Genomic DNA, 18,596 nt, shown 5'->3' with positions numbered 1-18,596 from the left:
GAAAATGGCAACCATGGTAGTTTAACACGAAACCTGCTGTTTTTACCATAAATATCACTTCCTCTGACCACTATGTGTCACTTAAGATAATGCACAAACTATATATTGAGGTGTTGCTATGACTATGTCTCAATATCGACAAATAGATGGTCTTGTTCCTCAGGTGCCCACATACTTTAATGAAAAACAAAACTGTAAACAACTTCGAAGTTGATCGGGTTAAAGCTGTAGGAGGAGTTTGTTAAAGTACGGAGCCTGGAAATGGCCAAAAAACTGCCTAAAACTGCCAAAAAATGGCGTTCAAGTCAAGATGGCTTACTTCCTGTTGGTTTTAGGCCAAGGGTCCAAGAGGCTCTTTTGTGCGTCTCTGCATGTTACATCTGTCTACCAAATTTTGTTTGTCTACTTAGGGCTCCTGCTTGGGTTCCACTCTATTTAAAAGTTGTAGGGGGGCACGACTGGGCCATTTTGCCATGCACATTAGTGCAACCCCTAAATATCAAAATTGACGCTTGTGCAAAATTTCACAACTTTTTAAGTATGAGAAAGCCTCCAAAAAGCCAATTCATTTTATGAAAATAATAATATTTCCTTCAATTTCAATAGGGTCCTTGCCAACCCTTGCGGTAAATGCTTTGGCCCTAACTAGAATAGCTGGACTAGTCTAGATAGACTGCTGATCTACTACTCAAAGGACATGATGAGTGGAGCAGGGGAAAAAAAACTAGATAAGCAAGCTGCTCAGAGACCATCCTGATACACTCAGAGCCCAGTAAAAGGTGACAGAGGATTTACACCAGACATAGTTCGGATTTTTTGAATTGGAGTTGACCGTAGCAGCCAGTCAGCTCATATGTCTGACAGTATTAATACGTTGTTAGAGTCAACCCTACAAAGAAACCATGTGTAACATATAATGTTTCTTTTTTTCTAACAACCATAAATTCATAAAAGCAGTAACTGGCCAAAGAAAAAAACACCAAGCACACATATAGTGTATATATATATATATATATATATATATATATATATATATATATATATAATAGTAGTTCACCACAGTGTATATTATAATCTTTGCAGTTAAGTTCATAAAGTTGACACGAATGGACTTATTTTACAAAACTTGGTCAAAATGGACAGAATATGTTAAGCCTACAAGTTCTGATTTTATGTAAAACTGTTGTTTAACTAACAACGACTGCTGCAAATAGTGATGCTAGGAGAAAATGATGATGCTGTGTGATATAGGTACCCCCCACCCCAACTGTTCCTGTTCTCTACAAAATGTGAAAAAATTCCTCAATAAAAAGTGAATTTAAAAAAAAGGGGCTTTAAGGTGCCAGTCACCATTAGATGATGGTGCATGTTCCCAGTTTGGAGGACCAGATGCAGGTAACTACTGAATGTATTGCTGCAGACTGGGACCACAACAAAACATATTTTAACCACTTAAACAAAGCCCACCCTAAACATTATATACTTGTTTATGTGTACGCTATGTTTAGAATATGTCCTATGATTTTGCTGCTATCCACAGCCATTTCACTTGGCACTTCTTTTTCTCAATCATAGAATTTCCATGTTCCTACACATCAGCAATTAGCTTAGCACTTTGGCAGTTCAGTTGTTTTGGTCAGAATGGTGTAAGAATAAGGTTGAGTCTGAATCCCAAACATCTGTTTAAAGGAGACTCCAGCAGCTTTAAAAGTCTTGATGGTGGAAAAAACCTCCTCGCCTTCAACAAAAGCTTCTTCAGACTCAAACACCAGGCTTCTGACTATTAGAGTTACAGTTCCATCAGATTCAACTACCCAGTGTTTAGCTCCCAGTTCTACTGCTCCAAGCTCCCATGTCCACACAGCCTACAACACTCCCAAACCAGCCTGCTAAAGCAGCCCTCACATACCCAGGACACCAGTATCAGCAGTAGCGTGTCCACACATTCAAATAAATATGCAAAGGTTCTGCCTCTGTGTGAGTAGATCGCCAGAAGGCCAATGGCAAAAATATAATTTCCATATTCATTATGAGATTTTTTTTAGAGGGCCTTAGCACTAAAGCTAAGAAATGCAAGAAAATACTTATTTCTTCAGAACCCCCTGAACTATTCTTTACCAAACCACGCAACAACTTTGCCTCTTTCTTTGTCAGTTTATAAGCATTGGTGCAAATATTGCAGCGTTTAATCTTTGAAAGTTTTTCATGAAGAAGGAAATGCATTCAATGACTAAGACCTCAAGGATGCATATGATGTGTTTTGCAGTGGCGGTTCTACACAGGGGCCTACAGGGGCCCCTGCCCCTGTGAAGAAGCCCTTGGCCCCTGCTGTGGCCCCTGTGTCAAATTAATAATAAAATGATCAATTTATAATGATGAATGACAGAACAATTCCTACCTATTGTTTGTTCAAACAATATCTCATTGAACACAAAAGGAACCCAGAATATGTACATTATATAATAGTTTAATTGTGCAATAAAAGCTTGTTTATATAAATACATATATTTAAAAAAAGATAATTCTCACTGTACTGCACTTTCAAAATAAAAAAGTAATGGTGCACAAAAATGAGAAATGTCATTGTCGTTTAAAAATAGTTGTTACTGTTGGTAAGTCTTATTGTTTCAATCAATGTATTTGTATCTTCCAAATATACTTAAATTAGATTTTTAAATAACCTAAAATAAAGGTTTTGAATGCTTAAAGGAACACTCCACCGTTTTTTCATATTAAAACATGTTATTCTCCTGAGGGGAGAAGATTTTTCAGGAGTGATGATATTACTGCGCCGAGTCGAAGTGCTCCCAAGTGCTATTCCGCCATACATTATAGTTCTCCTTTTTATCCGCTTAGAAAAGCGCCACGTTTTATTTTGTGTCGCCATACTTGGTCGTTTAACTACTCGTGTAGCTGTATTTAAATAGGGAAAACGTGGAGGAGTTTGGTCGCTTCTAACTGTCCATCTGTTTGGATCCTAATGAATGAACTGGGCTAAGCTAAGTGCTAGCCAAGTGGCGCCGCGCGCCAGGGCGATTGAGTGCACGCATTGAGACGCAAGAGGTCTGTATCAACTCGTCTTACTTGACCGAATAACATGTTTTAATATGAAAAAACGGTGGAGTGTTCCTTTAAACACTGGCCCCTGCTTGGCCCCCACAGTAAAACTGGTTTAGAACCGCCACTGGTGTTTTGGTGAATAACAGTGAATGTAAGGCTAGCCTTATCAAAAGAAGTTTATAAAACCATTCAACGACCCTAAAGCCAGAACATAGATGATGTCATGGGGCAGAATGAGTTATTATAACCATTCAGACTGAAAATAGCACTGTGTTAAAAAAAAAAAAAAATCACTGGTGAGGTCTGGTTTAAATAGTATAGCCATTAGTGACATTAACCCATTGACGCCTGAAACGCCTGTAAAACCTCTGGGCGATTTTAAAATAAGCCCCTAAAACCTGAAGTTTTTCTTGAAATTCAACAGAAGTGTCAACGCTTCTACTAAATAATAGATTTTTCAGCCTCTGTAGCAGATAGAAATTAAATTCAAAAAGTATTTCAGAGCTTATACAAATACTACAAAACGACGTATCCGCTTTCCAGGCTTCAATGGGTTAAAGAAAAGGATGTGGAGGGAGGAGGCAGGAGTGAGAATGAGACACAGGATGCAACAGACGGGCAGCAACATGTCAAAAATATGTCTCACCCTGATTTAACTGTGAGGTGGAAAAGCTATTTTGGTTTAAATAACTGAAATATTTTAAGGTCACTTCACAGCACAATCAATCCTGCAAAAAATGGACATGGACAGCGCAAAAAAAAAGGACCCACCTTGTCCTTCAGCTAGCAGCTTGCTTCTTAGTGGTTTGGCCTCAAGCTGATGGAACTGGTTGAATCTGTCCCTCACCAAAACAGGGTCTTCCCTTGTTTGGAAGGGTAGTCTGGCACTGGGAGAGCCCAGGTCTATATTTTGCATTAAGCTATCAATCAGAGCCACCAACTCAGACTGGCCTCTGTGCATCTTGCTGGGGTTGTATTTATGAATGTGAACTATGTCCTTGCTCTGGCCTAGCAGCTGGGATATAAGAGAATAGAGGCCACCTGCACAGACAGACAGAGGACAGGAAAGAGTGAAAATAAGGGCCAAGAAGATTTTAGGCTGTAAGCAAAGTATTGCTTTACAAGGCAAATGAGGTGAGTGAAATGTTAATTTGACATTGATAACAAAAACTAAATGATTTATTGTCTACATACCAAGGTTATTATAGTTAACGAAAACTAACGAAATAACGAAAACTAGAATTGAAAAAACGTTTTCGTTAACTGAAATAAAAATAAAAGTTTTTAAAAAAACTATAACTAACTGAAACTGTATTGTGTGGTTACAAAACTAACTAAAACTAACTAAAATTATAGTGGAAATGTCCTTAGTTTTTGTTTTTGTCAACTTTTTTCATTCATAATTCAGTGTTTCTATTTGAACATGCAACACATGGTAAATATGTTTACTGAGACTGGGATGTCTACACTCCAACCAAAATTCAAAACAGTTAATAACCTTATTGGGGCTGAGATGATAAACCAAAGGAAATAAAGGCAAAATTAATTATGACCACTTTGAATCTCGCACCCAACACATAGCCCATTACAAAAAAACTAAAACTAACACTAAAACTAATAAAAATTAAACTAAAACTAAGCATTTTCAAAAAATAAAAACTAAACTAAAACTAGAAAACTCACTCTTAAAACTAACTAAAACTAACTGAATTTGAAAACAAAAATTCACAACGAAATTAAAACTAAAACTAATGAAAAATCCAAAACTATTATAACCTTGCTACATACCCTAAAGTGTGAAAGTGTTTTGATAGATAACTAGCAGAGAATTGGGCTAATATGAGAAACGTGGGGAGATTGTGCTTGAACAGTCAAGTTAGTTAGTTAGCGCTACAGAAGGAAAGGTGTTAGCCATCAGGAAACAACAGAGAGAAGAATGGACAGGAATGACATAAAATGCAATTTAATGGTGACACATCTATTGTAGATACAGTACAACCAATTAAATAGTTCGTAATCTCAGTTGAAATGAGACACTACTGGTTTTAATAATTAATAATTAAACGCTCATATGATCCTGTTCTATTGACCTCACATTAGGGATGTCAGTTTTGATTGGTTTTGCTTTTGACGGCCCAACACCCCTTTGCTGTTAACTAACTAACCGATCGATTTGTAAGACAAAAAAAGCAAAATGACATAAAATGCAAGAGGCAATTTTCCGTTTAGTCTAACACTGAAGCTCCACTAAGCTTTTCAGTGAGATTCTATGTGACATAGAGGAGCACACTGGACTGAACCTCCCAGTCAGAAGTGACTAGCTCACAGTGGTGGAGCCTTTGTTTGTGAGAGCTGTCTATCAGTCGGTCATCACAACAAGCTTGTCTGCACAGACAAAACAAGACTGGTGAAAAAGAAAGTTGTAGATTTATGTTACTATACAGATACTATTTAACTGTTTGTCCCCCCAAAACTCATGAAGGCAGAAGGTTGATATACGTTTATATATTTTTTTCCTTTTAGGTTGCCACCATCAGTACTGCAGAGGTTTATCTTGTGTCATGGTGCAGGGCTAGCCTGGGTATACCCATACTGCCTTGCACGCTCGAATTTCATTTCGAACCTCCAGGCAGTCTGGAAACCAGAGAGGTTTCTTAGCCCTGTTTTAGGATCCAATCACAGAGCGGGGAGGGACGGCAAGACGATGACGCGTACTACTCGGCAGACGGAAGCTTGTAGTTTAGTTTTCTTACAGATCCAACATGGCTGCAGCAGACGCGAAACTCTCTTGAGCTGTAGACGGTGTTTTAAACAGTTTAGAGCGAAAGTTGATTTTAAAAGAAGAACAACGTTTGACTTTACACTCCTGTTTCACCACCAAAAAGGATGTTTTAGCCTTGCTTCCGACAGGATTTGGGAAAAGTCTAATCTACTAATCTACCAACTAGCGCCACTACTAGCGCCGCTAATAGCCCCGCTACTAGCGCCGCTAATAGCCCCGCTACTAGCCCCGCTACTAGCGCCGCTAATAGTCCCGCTACCGTAACGCTGGTGATCTGGCTACGAGCCGGGGGACAGCGGAGCCGCCCAGAGACCCGCAGCAGCTTGTTAATTGCCCATAAAATCAGTGGATGTGTGTGGGGGGGTCAGTGAATGACATGAGGGGGGATAAGGCGTAAAAATAAATAATCTTGCAGAAAGCGAGAACTGGAGAAGCAAAGCAGCAAGCAACACTCTCTCACAGACACACACACAACAAACATCCATCTCTGTTGCTCTACTACGTCATCTGGTATAACTGATCTGATTGGCTAAGAGCTACCTACAGACGCTTTAATAGACATTCTAAGCGCCCAATAAACGGCTCTGGAGGATCGTAAACCACACCTCCTCTACGGAGAAATGAATGGCTGGTTTCCAGACTAATCTCATTTGTGATTAGTCTGGTGTTAGCCAGGCTAGTGCGGGGCCTGAATGATGCAGACATCCCTAGCCTCTAAAGGCAGCTGTGTCCCACCAAATCACAGGTGATTGCCACAGAATCAAGGGCTGCTTCCCTAATGTCTGTTCCAGAGGCAGAGATTTTCTGATCTCAAAGCTTAGCAGCAGAAATCAGACCCAACCAGGACCAGAGCTGGATGACAGTCCTTTCACCAGCTGAAGACTGCTGAGGCCTGAATGCATTCAGATGAAGGACAGGACCCAAAACCATTACAGACATCATTCTAACTGCCCCCTCAGCCTGCTGCAGCTCCACTATGGCAGTGTCAAGTCTCCCACCGGGTGTGTGTACTGAAGCAATGGTGCACACACATGGAGAAAGCTTTTTACGGCGATTGTAGTGAATGACATACTATTATTTCTTAAAATATATCATTAATTTCTTAGGCGTATCTTTTTCATTTCCATCTTTGTATAAAGGACATTCTTAAACGAGTTTAGGAAAACTTCAAGAACAGTTTATCACTGTGTGCTTTATTTGTTTGAATTAACATTTGTTTTTTTAGTGTTGAGGACCCTTTTGTTCACCTTTACCATCTAAGGTTGGGAAGTTGAAGCCCTCCTCTCTCACAAGGCAAATATAATCATTTAAGGTGGACTCTAGCTTTCCTGTTACTCCAAACAAATCCACTAAATAGTTTTTCAAGTTTGTTATAGAACATATTTGTTAATGGTACCGTAATTGCTTAGAAATAATAAAGAAATTGGGAAAGATAGTCATTTTTATCGAATCTATTCTTCCGATCAATCAATTTGGCCGGTGATTCAGTGCTTCTGTTACTTCATCGACCTGGGGGTTGTAATTTGCAGAGATAATCTCACTAAACTATGGAGTAATCTTAACACCAAAGTATTTAAAGCCTCTAGTGGTTGTCAAGAATGGAGTATTTACAATGGGACTGTCTCTCTTCCTTATTAAAAATATTGATTTTATTCACCCTCCAGGGAAATCATTTTCCAGTTTTTTTTCCCTTTAGTCCTCATTAAACTATTAGCCACTTTATCAGTTGTTAATGTATCATATAGCTCTCAGGATAGACAGGTTGTGTAATTTGTTAGGGTCTCCGTCATTATAAATTAGAGTCTCAGCCTTTTTAATTTGATTTTCTAATGTTTGTAATTCTTGGTTGTGCCGTTTGGTTTCAGAACTTGTGTAGCTGATCATTTCTCCCCATATATAAGCGTTAAAACACTTCCAATCTGATGCTGGCTGTAAATGAATCTGTATTTAGATCAAAAATATTTATCAATGCAATTTCCCAAAAAATTAACAAAGGCTGTATCTTGTAACAGATACACTTGTAGCCGCCATGTTGAGCAATGTTCAAACCTGCCTAAATTAATCTCCATGGATACTGCAGCATGCTCACTAATTACTATCCCATAATTTATTTGTACTTGAGTAACAGGAGAAGTCCCTTTTGTCTGGGTTCTGTACTCTCCAGACTTGAATTCATCTGAGATCTCTTATATAGTTTATTAGAATATTCATAGTTTGTAGATGAGTTATATCAGCTTTGGCGGATCTATCTGCTAGCTCCAGAGCACAATTAAAATCTCCTCCGATAATATAAAGTCACTGAGGAACAATTTTCAAAAAAGGATGGGCTATCATCGTTAGGGCCATAAATATTAATAATGATAAATCTTTCAGATGATCCCTGAGCAGCTTTTTGAAATGGTATGGTTTTGTGTAGAAGGATACACTGAAAATAGAAAATAGTTCAACCAACTTAATTGAATTGTTTCATTTGATAACACCTAAATGAATTAAGTTCTTTCAAATTAATTTAATAAGTTAGATTAACACAACTGATTTTAAATTAATTTGAAAGAACTTAATTCATTTAGGTGCTACCAAATGAAACAATTCAATTAAGTTGGTTCTTTTTTCAGTGTAATTAGGCCCCTTGCATGAGTATTATAGGAAGCCTGAAATACTTGGCCGAGCCATCTTTTAAATAATGTATGTCTGAAGCAATCAAATGTGTTTCCAATAAAAAGACTATTTTAGATTCAAGATATTTTATCCTGTTTAATACTTGCTTCAGTTTGGTCAGTTTTGTCACCCCGAAGAGGTATCAACTTGTAATTTGAACATTTAAAGTACATTTCGGTTTGGTTTTCTCCATAAATGATCTTAGTGTTAACAAAAAGAAGAAAAAATAATAAATTAAATTAAAATAAATATGATGCAAGTCCACACACATTTAAAAAACATAGACATACACATAACAAATACATATAGTGTTTCAAAACAATAGCACTCTCTGCACATGCATTTCCCCAGATGAAACGTATATCCTTCCCTTGAGTAGAAATTGTGAGGAACGCTGCTCAACAATATCTGAGGAACAACTGGTCAACATGACTGAAATCAGGCCCTCAATAAAACCATGCACTTTAACTTGATATAGTAATTTCTCCTATAAGAATATACCAAGATATTATTTGAACCATGTTAAAACAATATTTGGACTGGACTAATAAACATGAGCGGGCATTTTGCATTAATTAAATTTACTAAATGTACACACTGAAAAGTGATTCAAGTCGGCGATGCTAGCCATGGGATTAGCTTCTGTGCTACTTTATGGACTTGGCTGAGTTGTTCTAGTGTCAGTCTTGTGTGTTCAAGTAAAAATTCCACACAGTTTGGTTGTATGAGGTTTTGGCATATTCTTTTAAAAACATAGGTAAAAGTGAGTCATTTTTAGATTAAATGTGCACGGTTTTGGGAGCATTCTCGCTAAGCTGCTACACTGTAAAAAAAAATTGTTAAATTTACGGTAAATTACCGGCAGCTGTGGTTGCCAGAACTTCACCGTAAAAAAATACAGTGAGGGGGTTTTCTACTGTACATTTAAATATCAGCAAAAACTAATTTAGACAGAATATTCTCGTTATTTTTAAGATAATTGTGTGATTCATTCACACATCATGGCAAATCTCCATTAACTTTACATGAAAATGTTATATTTTTATAGCAAAACTGTACGTTTCCTACAGTTCATGACAGTAAAAGTAAAAATTGTGCTATTCCTTGATTTACGGTAATTAAAAGTGTCCACTACGGTTATACACAATTTTTAATTTTACGCCCCATTCCTGATGCAATTTGACAGTGTTTTACTGTAATTTCTACAAAAATTTTTTACAGTGTATCTTGGTCTCGTCCAACGTGACTCCCCCGAAACTGTCAGGTTTATTAACATAATTTAAACCAATATCATGCTTTAAAAACATTATACAGGAAAGCTCTAGTGTAAGTTAAACTGTCAAGCAAACCAACAGTTATTTAAGTTTGTCAGCACTGTCAGGACATTTGTAGTTTGAGCAGAATATCAGAGTGTTGGGTGACTAAATATACTGTGAGACCATAGGATTTATATATTATGATATATTATCTTTATATTTAACTGGTTTTGGTAGCTGTGCAGGCAAACAGTAGCCAGCTAGTCCAGTCTCCTGTCTGCTTAATGGACTACACACTAGTTAAGTTCTTGTTGCCTTAGATATTTGTATAAAATGTAACAATGTCTCTATTTGGTTCTTTACTATGTGCCTGTTTTGTAATGAATATATCCTTTGTAAATGCTTTTGTAACCTAGTGTAGTTAAAAATAACAGAGTGGTGCAGGTCGTTGTTGTTGAACTCACCCTGATCCAGAACCTGCTCTACTTCATGTGTACGCAGTAATCCGTTATCTTGATGATCTTTGGGGAGGAAAAGCAAAGTTAAGTTAGCCAGGTTCTTTTTGAAAGTAAAATTACTGCCTCACAGTTGTATGTTTCTACCAACCATCTAACTTGCAGTTTACATCTACGTTTATCCAATATCGTAAATTGCTTGAATATGAATTTTGGCTGTTGCTGCAAAGAGCCTTTGAATGTCTGTAGTCATGTTTTATGATCTTTAACCTTATAAAAATCATTGGAACATAATCCTCAAAATTATTTGAAAAAAAATGTATCATCACATGAGCAAAGTTTATTGTTATTGTAGATATGTAAATGTAATTAGTGCTGTTAGCTTGCTAAAAAAATCAAAAAAAAAAAAAATAATTAATATAGACGTCAGGCAATAATTGTTTCTTTGTCCATTATTCTATGATCATCTATGAGGTTTTTTTATGCTGCACAAGCCGAGTCTGCAACCGGTGAAAGTATTTGGTTTTCCTTTCTGAAAAGTTGGGGTGTAGCCTGCTGCCTGAAGCTTTTAATCTCCGCTCTTCAACATATCATTTTGGGAGTATGCTACCTTTCAGTATGAAAGCTATGCTCTCTTTGATACATGAGGACCCAGGCTACTTTAAACAGAATAAATAAACATACCAAAAACTAAAGAAAATCTGTGCGGCCATCAAATGTTATTTTAGAATTCAAGGATCAACTTCTGAGGCTACAACTTTTCGGAACAGCCCGAAAAAGATTATCATATTGTGATACTAGAGTGCACATAAAATAAAATAGTTCATGGTCTTTCAATGGTAGGGGAAACACTGTGTTCTAATCAGTTCATCTATGAGTCCAAATGGATGTTTGTGCAAAATTTGGAGAAATTTCCTGAAGTGGTCCTAAGAGTTTTTGTTCACAAGAATAGGATGGACATGAGACAAAAGTGACTTGACGCTTGACTACCAGAATCTAATCAGTTCATCCTTAAGTCCAAATGTATGAAATTAGTAAAAAATGAGTATGAAATTCCCTCAAGACGTTCCCAAGATATCACACTCATGAGAATGGGAAAGATGGACAACCCAAGAACATAGAATGCATCAAATGTATTTACATTTTATGCATTCTATGTTATGTAAGCTTAATCTAACAAGACAAAGTGGAACACATGTAAAAGCAAGTGTGATCCTTACATACAATTAAATGCTTAATAAAAGCAACTTACATACAATTAAACGCTTAATAAAATTACTATGAGTTAGCAATATGCAACTTGAAAAACACAAAATGTGATGCCTTTGTACCTGGTGAGGGTCCCATATGCATGGAAGAGGTCATGTGACCTGGACTGACAGCGATGGGAACATTTGCCTCAGCTGGAATATGCTGAAACAACTCTTTGGAGCCAGAATCCATGCAGTTCATGAAGGGGTTGGCATACTGGCTGTCCATGTAGTACATTATATAGAAGTTGCACATTTCATCACTAGAGGTACCACTGCAGACAAAACAGAAAAGTACATCACTTACTTTACTATACATTAAAAGGGGGGATGTTATATCTGTATTATTAACACCTGCTGATATATATTCATACAGGGACTGCTGCTTTTTGTGACATTTAGAGCCATGGCAATAATTTGACAATATTCACACACAATTAAGTGACGCGTTCATTTTGTAACAGTTAAAGCCTACATACAGTACATATACTACTGGTCAAAAGTTTTAGAACACACCAACTTTTCCAGAATTGAATTGAAAATGATGCAGTTTAATGTCTCAGTGTACTCTGGAATTAATGCACATTTGCAACATTTAAAATTCTTTATTCAGCATGATAGTGTTTTGAAAGTAAAAAAAAGATTCAAAATCACATTTTATATTGGACTAAAGGACTAAAAAAAGACACAAAATGACAAAAAAAAGACACAAAATGACACCAAAAGACACCAAAAGACACAAAATGACCAAAAAAGACACAAAAAGACACAAAATGACCAAAAAAAGACACAAAATGACTTACAAAGACATGAAAAGAATTCAAAAATGGACAAAATTGCCCAAGACTCCATAGAGTTAAGTTGTTAACCCATTTCTTGTTCCCTGAAAAAGGCCTTCTTGTATAATTCTGAAATGTACATTATTTTTCAGTTTTGGTAAAGCTTACCTTTTTTTATTTACCTCTGGCAGTTCACCACTTACCTTTGTACCCTTTCAAGCTGTTCATTTGACTTGAACTGCTTGAATTTCAATAAAAAACTGGAAAAATTGGGGTGTTCTAAAACTTTTGACCGGTAGTGTACGTTGGTCACAATTCTTTAATTATTATTATTCTTTAATATATTATTGTCTTCAATAAATGCCAGTAAACTATATTTCAATGCAAGCACAGTCCAAAGGGGGCAATCTAAACATCATATATGATCAAAGTAGTCAGAAGAGAACCTAGAAGAAAAAATGGAAACCTAAAAGGTGTGTTATAGGTAGACTACAATGTATTGTAATAATGCATTGTGTACACTGGGTTATATAACACAACTCACCCAATATAGGTTTTGGATGTTCTGCCCTCCCCAGTAAACACACATCTGGCTGCAATGGTGTCCCCATACTTCACATTCATCCCCTTGTTAGTAGGATAGAAAGCCTGCACAGGAAACACAGTAACCACTGAGCAATGAGCAAAAAGCCTTCATACTTGAAAAAGTTATTATCGATGTATTTGAAGTTGAATTCAGATGTATGATATCAACCCATTGACGCCGGGAAAGCATTACCGCATTTCTACCATTAAAACCAGGAGCGCTGTTGCGTCACTCTACCATTAAGGCCGGGACAGCGGATATGTCATTTTGTAGTATTTGTATTTTTTTCCACCTATTTTCGGTCTCTTGGCCAATGAAATGCATCAGAACATGATCAGAATACATGTGTGAGTGTCGCAATGCAACATTGGACTTTTCCAGAACTTTAAAATCATGGAGGAAGACGACTATAGCGGAGGGAGATTAGAAGTAAGAGACGGAAGAGATCTTGATGAAAACAGCGCCGATTATTTAATTGCTGATCTGGACTTTGAACCCTCGGAACCAATCGACCGGCATTTATGGATGAGGAATATGTTTTTAGACGACATATTTTCACCGAAGAACAGACAGATTTGTGGCCATCTGGAGATAATAATAATATTATTAATAATATATTAATATTAATAATAATAATAATTGATTGTGATGACGATATAAGAAATCATGACTGTTTATGTCTTATATTACTTTATGCGTCGTTGAGTACCCTGAAAAGTGCAATATATAAAATGTATTATTATTATTTATTATTATTATTATGATATATATATTTTTTTTTATTACAGTAGGCTAATGAGAACTATGTCTTGTTCTTCGAGTGGTCATATCATGTTTGCATCTTGCTAATGGGCATGTATTAGTATTATGCATAGGATTTTTTATTCAGTCAAATGTAACATTTGCTGAGTTTGTTGATTTTTTAAAAACTTTATTGAAGGTTTGGACAAATAAACTCAACTTCTCATGAAAGCCACGGGTATAAGCTCTCAAATACTTTTTGAATTTCATTTCTATCTGCTACAGAGGCTGAAAAATCTTCTGTTGAATTTACAGAAAAACTTCAGGTTTTAGGGGGTTCTTTCAAAATCGCCCAGAGGTTTTACAGGCATGTTTTTCCAGGCGTTTTAGGCCTTAATGGGTTAAATAAACATCTAACCTAGCTATTGGGTTAGGAGTGGTGATCAGCTTATTTAAACATAACTCACACTGGTAAGAGGGTGTATCATTTTAAACTCTTTGAAATCAAGAGTTGTTAAATCAGTGTGGTCAACATCGTCAGGAAAGTAAAATATGTAATATCATAAAAATATATTTGACTACGGCACACCTTGATATGTCAGCTTTTAATTGTCTTGTGATGTGAGAACGTACCTGTGGTAGCTGAGGGGACTGTCTCCCAATCAGGCTCCACTTCCCGTCTCGGACCCTGTAGCCACTGACCACTTTGCCTGTGACACAAACACTCATTGAGGTTCCCACTGCTGCTGATAAAATAATAAAAGTTACTCTGACACGGTTATTCTGTGCTGTGACTCACCAAGGTGGTGTGTGTGGGTCCTGAAGGCAAACGGGTAGATGGGATATGAACTGTAATCACAGGCGATGTCTGCATTTGTAACTAAAAAAAAAAGAAAATGATGGGAGGTCAATAGCTGTTAGAGCTGAATAGGGTATTGGTGCATTTTTAACTGTATTAATTAAACATCTGCTTCCATAAAGCAGAATTAGGCAAATGCATCAGTTTTTAAGACTGATACAGCTGGACTAGAACCTCATCTCAATAAAGTGCATCACACAGTAGCCACAACATTTTAAGTTGCATCTTCTAACAAGTGTCCACATATGTGACAGCGACAGAACCCCCCCCCCCCCCCTAATTGATGCATACCAAAAAACAATACACAGCAAAATCTGTAGTGTTGTTTTTTCAGTGTTAATAATTTTGAGTTGGTGAGTGATGATTTTGCCAGCGTTGTTACATGTTAAAACCTGAGTTAGATTCACTTCAGCTGGAGTTGATTTTCAGATTTTGTGACTTGTATGTTCCGCTAAAGACAGAATGAACTCTTAATGTGTCGTAAAACAAAACAATGAATGTTAATTATCACATTAGTTAAAGGAAATAACACAATTTTAGGGTTAAAAATACACTTTAACGTGTCAAAGTAACACAATGTATGTTAAAAATTAACACTCACAGTGAAAAGGAATAACACGATTTTAGCGTTGAAAAAACACTTTAATGTGTCATAAAATAACACGATGTATGTTAAATATGTATATTTGACACCCTTGGTGTGCTTTGAGTGTTCAACACTATTAAAGAGTTTAAATATTAACACTTTTCAAAGTGTAATTGTAACTCAGACTCCGTGAGAACTATATAAACTCAGAAAAAGTGTTAAATTTAACACTCTGTGAGTTGAATTAACACTCCCGATTTTGCTGTGTAACAGACTTCCTGTGACGTCATGACGAGCTTGCAGCACTGTAAAAAACTTTTATGTCTCAAATACACGGAAGCTATTCGAGGATAGACCTTTTCTGCTTATCAAAGACTGAATTGCGTAGAGTAAAAGAATGTACATTTGAGCCAATCACTATCTCAGACCACGGCCCTGCGACCATGAAAATTAATTTAGGAGTAGACGATCATTTTAGACACTGGAGGCTTAATGTCTCATTACTAAATGATACAAACATCAGGCGGGAAATACAAGGGGCCCTGATTGAATACTTCACTATGAATGACATATAATAATAGTAATATCTCCCCTTCAGTTGTATGGGATGCCAGTAAAGCCACGATGAGAGGGAAGATTATTTCTATAGGATGTAGAATAAAGAAACAAAGGCTTGCAAAAACAACGGATTGGAAGCTGAAATAAAAAAAAATAACAAGGGAACAATATGGAAAGAAAGACAGTTTTTTTTTTTTTAAATAAAGGAAGTTACACAACAACTGGATGAAGCTCTGACATACACTACTGGTCAAAAGTTTTAGAACACACCAACTTTTCCAAAATTAAATTGAAAATGATGCAGTTTAATGTCTCAGTGTACTCTGAAATTAATGCACATTTGCAACATTTAAAATTCTTTATTGAGCATGATAGTGTTTTGAAAGTAAAAAAAAGATTCAAAATCACATTTTATGTTGGACTAAAGGACTAAAAAAAGACACAAAATGACTAAAAAAAGACACAAAATGACAAAAAAGACACCAAAAGACACAAAATGACTAAAAAAAAGACATAAAATGACCAAAAAAAAGACACAAAATGACTTACAAAGACATGAAAAGAATTCAAAAATGGACGAAATAGCCCAAGACTCCATAGAGTTAAGTTGTTAACCCATTTCTTGTTCCCTGAAAAAAGGCCTACTTGTATAATTCTGAAATGTACGTTATATTTTACCTTTTTTTATTTACCTCTGGCAGTTCACCACTTACCTTTGTACCCTTTCAAGCTGTTGATTTGACTTGAACTGCTTGATTTTCAATAAAAAACTGGAAAAATTAGGGTGTTCTAAAACTTTTGACCGGTAGTGTATAAGGCAGAGGGAGCTCTTAGATACACAAATAGAGAATATTACAAAATGGGTAATAAAGCTAGTAGGTTACGGGCTTTTCAACTTAAAAAAGCCAAATCAAGTCGTGCAGTTCCCAAGATCAGGAGCCTAGAAACCAAACAGATTGAGACCGATCCAACTAAAATATCAGACTCGTTTTGCTGAAGAAGCTTTTAAGATTAATTCAATATCTCTGAGCTTAAACAAAAACAAAGAATAAGACAAATATACCTTGTTTTCCTGGAAGGATAACTGTGTCCACAGACATGAGCAGGTATATGCCAGCGATGAACGGCTGCCTATGAGGAGGACACAAAAAGTCAGAGTTACAGTTTAGGATGCTGTAAAGTTTTGGTTACATTTTTTATAGCTTTACTCTGACATGTTTAGTGTGCAACCACAGCAGAGGACTTTTCCTTTCTTCATGATCCTCCTGCCCTTCTGGGACTTACTGCTAAAGTACTGGGCTAGAGTTAGTAACAAGCAAAAAAGGCTGAGTACAAACTTTAATTGATGGTTGTGATTTGATGTGTGTTGTTAAGTACTATTGTTGTTGTATTATTGTCTATTTAGCCGCACCACTTAAAGTTGAATGTTAGTCTTGTTTACTCAAACACCAGCTCTTTACTGACCTACTTTACTAGCAAATTCACTTTGGTCTGGCACAATAATTCACCTACAGTATATTTTAAATTGGCGTTTAACAGATACATAAGTTCTGCACATGGTCTCTTTGTTCTCTAAACAAACATCAACCATCTCGGATTTTACAATCATTTGTCTGCTCTGACCCAGGCGGCCATCTTCTCTGACGATAGAAAGGCAACAGTAACTCAAATAACCAGTTGTTACAAACAAAATATACAGAAGTCCAAAATGCCCAACCTTGAAGCAGATGGACCACACCACCACTTTATTAGGTACACTTCATCTAATAAAGTGGCCGGTGAGTGTATTCTTTTTTGTGAAGTTTTCAATGAATATATTACAAAGGATTAGTAACTTATTTACTTCAGTTATAGGTTCCGACTTTTTTGGGAATCTTGGTTGTACATTCTTTCACCCTCTTTGATTATACAGACACTAGCTTTCGCATTTATATAAGGCTCGATTGATCTCAAAATACAAATGCTGTAGATACCCGAGCTTCATAAAAAAAGATCAATTGAGATTAATAGGATTGATACCTAAAAGCTATTGGTAGTGGCAATCCAGGCCATGTTTTATTTGCTTATGGATTAAAACCAAATTTCATTGTCTAGAATTACAACCTGATGCTTTAAGTAAATACTTACGGTATGGAGGTCATTCTTAAGGAAACTCCTGAGCAATCTCTATGATGGTCTGCAGAACAAAAACATTAAATAATAAAACAGTAAGTATAGTTTTTGCCAAAGCATACTTTGACTGCATCATGCCTGCCTCCTCAGCTATTCATTTTGAATAATTGATTACCTGAAACTATGATACTCTTGATTTTCCAGACATTTACTGAATCAGATATAAGTGATTACATAAACACTGTTCCATCAGGACTCACCTCTGAAAGCACTGACGTCTCCATAATGGATCTGCAGCACAAAATGGGACATTCCTGAATTTCTTCCAACTTTAAAACCAACATCTGATGAGACAAAAGAGAGAAGAAGAGAGGTTAGAGGAATATATGAGACCACATGGAGACAGACAGAAGGATGTATAACAGGACAGAAAGACATGCTACTTTCCAATTATATAAGCACCCCAACATGCCATCTATTGTATTGGAGACATATTTTCAACCCTTTGAGAGACATACAGTACCTTTGGGTAATTTAGTAGGCGGTGCATTCCGAGCCCAGGCATACATAATGGATGCTTCATCTTTACAAGTGCCTTGTACACTGCCACAGTCCCTTTAAAGAGTAACAACACAATCAATAAATAGTCAGATGGGAAAACACTGTGAGTCACAGAGGTAATTACAGGCACCTATATAACAAGACAATCAGGGAATAAATATCACTCGTCTATTAAGATTCTCAGTCATCCAGGTCATCATTTTTGGAGAAAGGACCAGGGCAACTTCACTGCATTAGATTAATGTTACTGAGCCAAACTAAGTTTGTAAAGTAGCAACAACAGACACAACAGATGTTATTATTATTATTATTATTATTATTATTATTATTATTATTATACAGATACTTATATC

General features: G+C 36.5%; 1 protein-coding gene across 2 annotated transcripts in view; it reads right to left on the bottom strand.

The window, feature by feature from the left end:
• pam (peptidylglycine alpha-amidating monooxygenase) overlaps window positions 1-18,596 on the bottom strand; it is a 46,383-nt gene that overhangs the window by 11,950 nt on the left and 15,837 nt on the right. The window contains exons 6-15 of one of the 2 annotated variants that reach the window (XM_059357369.1): window positions 18,206-18,297; window positions 17,943-18,026; window positions 17,698-17,746; window positions 16,634-16,701; window positions 14,367-14,447; window positions 14,201-14,277; window positions 12,785-12,888; window positions 11,543-11,736; window positions 10,221-10,277; window positions 3,832-4,101 (exon numbers count right to left, since the gene is read on the bottom strand). In XM_059357369.1, the coding sequence (XP_059213352.1) occupies window positions 3,832-4,101; window positions 10,221-10,277; window positions 11,543-11,736; window positions 12,785-12,888; window positions 14,201-14,277; window positions 14,367-14,447; window positions 16,634-16,701; window positions 17,698-17,746; window positions 17,943-18,026; window positions 18,206-18,297 (1,076 nt within the window). The remainder of the gene's footprint in view (window positions 1-3,831; window positions 4,102-10,220; window positions 10,278-11,542; window positions 11,737-12,784; window positions 12,889-14,200; window positions 14,278-14,366; window positions 14,448-16,633; window positions 16,702-17,697; window positions 17,747-17,942; window positions 18,027-18,205; window positions 18,298-18,596) is intronic. The other variant, XM_059357370.1, reaches the window with a different exon arrangement.

This window comes from Centropristis striata, chromosome 19 (genome assembly GCF_030273125.1).
Source record: "Centropristis striata isolate RG_2023a ecotype Rhode Island chromosome 19, C.striata_1.0, whole genome shotgun sequence".
Classification (NCBI taxonomy): Eukaryota; Metazoa; Chordata; class Actinopteri; order Perciformes; family Serranidae; genus Centropristis; species Centropristis striata.
This window is presented reverse-complemented; position numbering and strand designations above follow the sequence as displayed.